Below are 3,179 nucleotides of genomic sequence, written 5' to 3'. Positions count from 1 at the left end.
CATTCTTCTGCCTCAGTCTCCCGAGTAGCTGGGACTACAGGTGTCTGCCACCAAGCCTGGCTAATTTTTTGTACTTTTAGTAGAGGGGTTTCACTGTGTTAGCCAGGATGGTCTCAATCTCCTGACCTCATGATCTGCCCACCTTGACCTCCCAAAGTGCTGGGATTACAGGTGTGAGCCACCGCCCCCGGCCTATTTTTATTATTTATTTATTTATTTATTTGAGATGGAGTCTCGCACTGTAGCTCAGGCTGGAGTGCAGTGGCACAATCTCGGCTCACTGCAAGCTCCGCCTCCCGGGTTCATGCCATTCTCCTGCCTCAGCCTCCCGTGTAGCTGGGACTACAGGCCCCCACCACTATGCCTGGCTATTTTTTTTTTTTTTTTTTTAGTACAGACGGGGTTTCACCGTGTTAGCCAGGATGGTCTCGATCTCCTGACCTTGTGATCCGACCTTGTGATCCGCCTGCCTCGGCCTCCCAAAGTGTGGGGATTACAGGCGTGAGCCACCGCGCCTGGCGTAATTTTTTTTTTTTTCATAATCAAAACTTTATTGAAAAACGGACACCAAAATAGGAGATTCCTGTTGTATACCTTACAAAACCAAATGTAATTACATTATCTTGGTAAATTAATTAGAATTATGGAATGTATGATAAGGCTTTCTGTGAGATAACACAAAATTCAGGAAGCTGTTTGAATCATTAGTGTTGCTTTCTTCTAAATGAACACCCTTCTGTGAGTCTGGCCTTTCCTCCTGTGGGCTGGCACAACACTGTTGAACAACCTACACAAAGAACCACTGTCTGAGCATGGCTGAAAACCGTGGTGATCTTGTAGCAACCTGGACATTTTACATCCATAAAGTAAGAATTTGGACTTTGTACCAGGCGTTTCTTTTTATGTTTTTTCTTTTCCTCTTCCAAGGACGGATGTAGTAAATCTCTAGCCAAAGGCATGTTGATCCTCTCGCAAGCCCAACCCTCACAGACTTCTCAGAGCACACCGCTGGCAAGCTGCACGCTATCTGCGCTCAGCATCCCTAATTTTGTTTTAGACGAAGTCTCACTTTGTTGCTCAGGCTGGAGTGCAATGGCACGATGTGGCTCCTGGGTTCAAGCGATTCTCCTGCCCCAGCCTCCCGAGTAGCTGGGATTACAGGTGCATGCTACTACACCTGGCTAATTTTTAAATTTTTAGTAGAGACAGCGTTTCAGCATGTTGTTCAGGATGTTCTCAAACTCCTGACCTCGTGATCTGCCCGCCTCGGCATCCCAAAGTGCTGGGATTACAGGCGTGAGCCAGCATGCCCGGCCGACAGCTTTTAACAATTTAGTATACTCTATGAACAAAATTTGGAGCATATTTGTTTCTCTACCTGACTTCTCCAACATTTGGAAACTATTTGTGAGTATTCTTAACTTATGGCAATACAGTTATTTACATAATTGCAATAAGAATCTGTTTTCACCTGGCATGGTGGCTTACTCCTGTAATCCCAGCACTTTCGGAGGCCAAGGTGGGTGAATCACCTGAGGTTGGTAGTTTGAGACCAGCCTGGCCAACATGGCAAAACCCCATCTCTACTAAAAACACAAAAATTAGCTGGCCATGGTGGCACATGCCTGTAATCCCAGCTACTTGGAAGGCTGAGGCAGGAGAATCGCTTGAACCTGGGAAACGTAGGTTGCAGTAAGCCGAGATCGCACCATTGTACTCCAGCCTGGGCAACAAAGCAAGACTCCACCTCAAAAAAAAAAAAAAAAAAAAGAAGAATCTGTTTTCATTTGTAACAGGACACAGTTGGAGGAATCTGTTATTTGACCAAGACTTTGACTGGAATGGTGTGCTTTCGTTTAAGGAATCAAACTTAACTTACGGAGCCAATAAAGCCCTTGGGAAAACTGGCCTCCTATTTTGTGTACACAGTCCCTGTACAGGGTTTCTTATCTCTAGTAAGTAAAGAATGTCACTTTCTGGGGCCGGGAGCGGTGGCTCATGCTTGTAATCACAGCATTTTGGGAGGCCAAGACGGGCAGATCACCTGAGGTCAGGAGTTCAAGACTAGCCTGGCCAACATGGTGAAACCCCGTCTCTACTAAAAATACAAAAAATTATCTGGGCGTGGTGGTGGGTGCCTGTAATCTCAGGTACTCGGGAGGCTGAGGCAGTAGAATAGCTTGAACCCAGGAGGCGGAGATTGCAGTGAGCCGAGATTGCGCCATTGCACTCCAGCCTGGGCAACAAGAGCGAATCTCCATCTAAAAAAAAAAAGAAAAAGAAAAAAAGGATGTCACTTTCTGACAGGCACAGAGGCCCCAGGTTTATCTGTTTACGTTGCAACTTGAAAGGACAGGAAATTCCACCCAACTCATGGGTATTTGATGGCACAAATCCATGGCTAGGCAGGGCTTTAAAAAGTCTTATTTGAGATTCCTCTTATGGAACAAAATAAATTATTCTTGCTGCACTGTATACAAATATTTAGGCCAAGTATATTAAGCAAACAAGTCATATCATGATTTGTCTTTAGTAAAATGGGAAACTGGAGAGAATAAAATTATGTTTCAAAACAAATGTACACCTGTTGTGAGATTCTAGTCTTAACTGTTTTTTTTTTTTTTGTTTCCAATTTTTATGATTTTCTACAGTTTGAACTGAATTTTTCTTGGCTACAAGTCTTCAAAATAAAGTTTTCAATTTTTTTCTTTCTTTTTTTTTTTCATTTTCCTAATTTGGAGTCACTGAAAACTAAGCTGTGGTTTCTTTCTTTTTTTTTTTTTTTTTTGAGGTGGAGTCTCCCTCTGTTACCCAGGCTGGAGTGCAGTGGCACAATCTCAGCTCACTGCAACCTACGCCTCCTAGGTTCAAGCGATTCTCCCGCCTCAGCCTCCCAAGTAGCTGGGACTACAGGCGCTTGATACCATGCCTGGCTAAGTTTTGTATTTTTAGTAAAGATCGGTTTCACCATATTGACCAGGCTGGTCTCGAACTCCTGATCTTGTGATCTGACCGCCTCGGCCTCCCAAAGTGCTGGGAGTAGAGCATAAGCCACCGCACCCAGCCCTAGCTGTGGTTTCTTAAAAGCGTGTGAACTAAAGCCAGACAACTTACACTTTAGAAGAAAGTAACAGTAACCTGTTTACATACATAAGCCACTTTTTTTTTTTTTTTTTTTT

At 43.9% G+C, this 3,179-nt stretch overlaps 1 protein-coding gene across 1 annotated transcript; it reads right to left on the bottom strand.

Annotated features, from left to right (window-relative positions):
* Positions 1 to 537: 537 nt before the first annotated feature.
* LOC111555525 (40S ribosomal protein S27-like) lies at positions 538 to 1,148 on the bottom strand. The gene has a single exon (XM_023231711.2). The coding sequence runs from the start codon at positions 957 to 959 to the stop codon at positions 705 to 707; it is 255 nt and encodes an 84-aa protein (XP_023087479.1). The 5' UTR covers positions 960 to 1,148; the 3' UTR covers positions 538 to 704.
* Between the last annotated feature and the right edge of the window lie 2,031 nt (positions 1,149 to 3,179).

The sequence above is a fragment of the Piliocolobus tephrosceles genome, chromosome 2 (genome assembly GCF_002776525.5).
Source record: "Piliocolobus tephrosceles isolate RC106 chromosome 2, ASM277652v3, whole genome shotgun sequence".
NCBI classification, from domain to species: Eukaryota; Metazoa; Chordata; class Mammalia; order Primates; family Cercopithecidae; genus Piliocolobus; species Piliocolobus tephrosceles.
The sequence above is the reverse complement of the archived record's forward strand: the minus strand, read 5'-3'. Positions and strand labels throughout refer to the sequence as shown.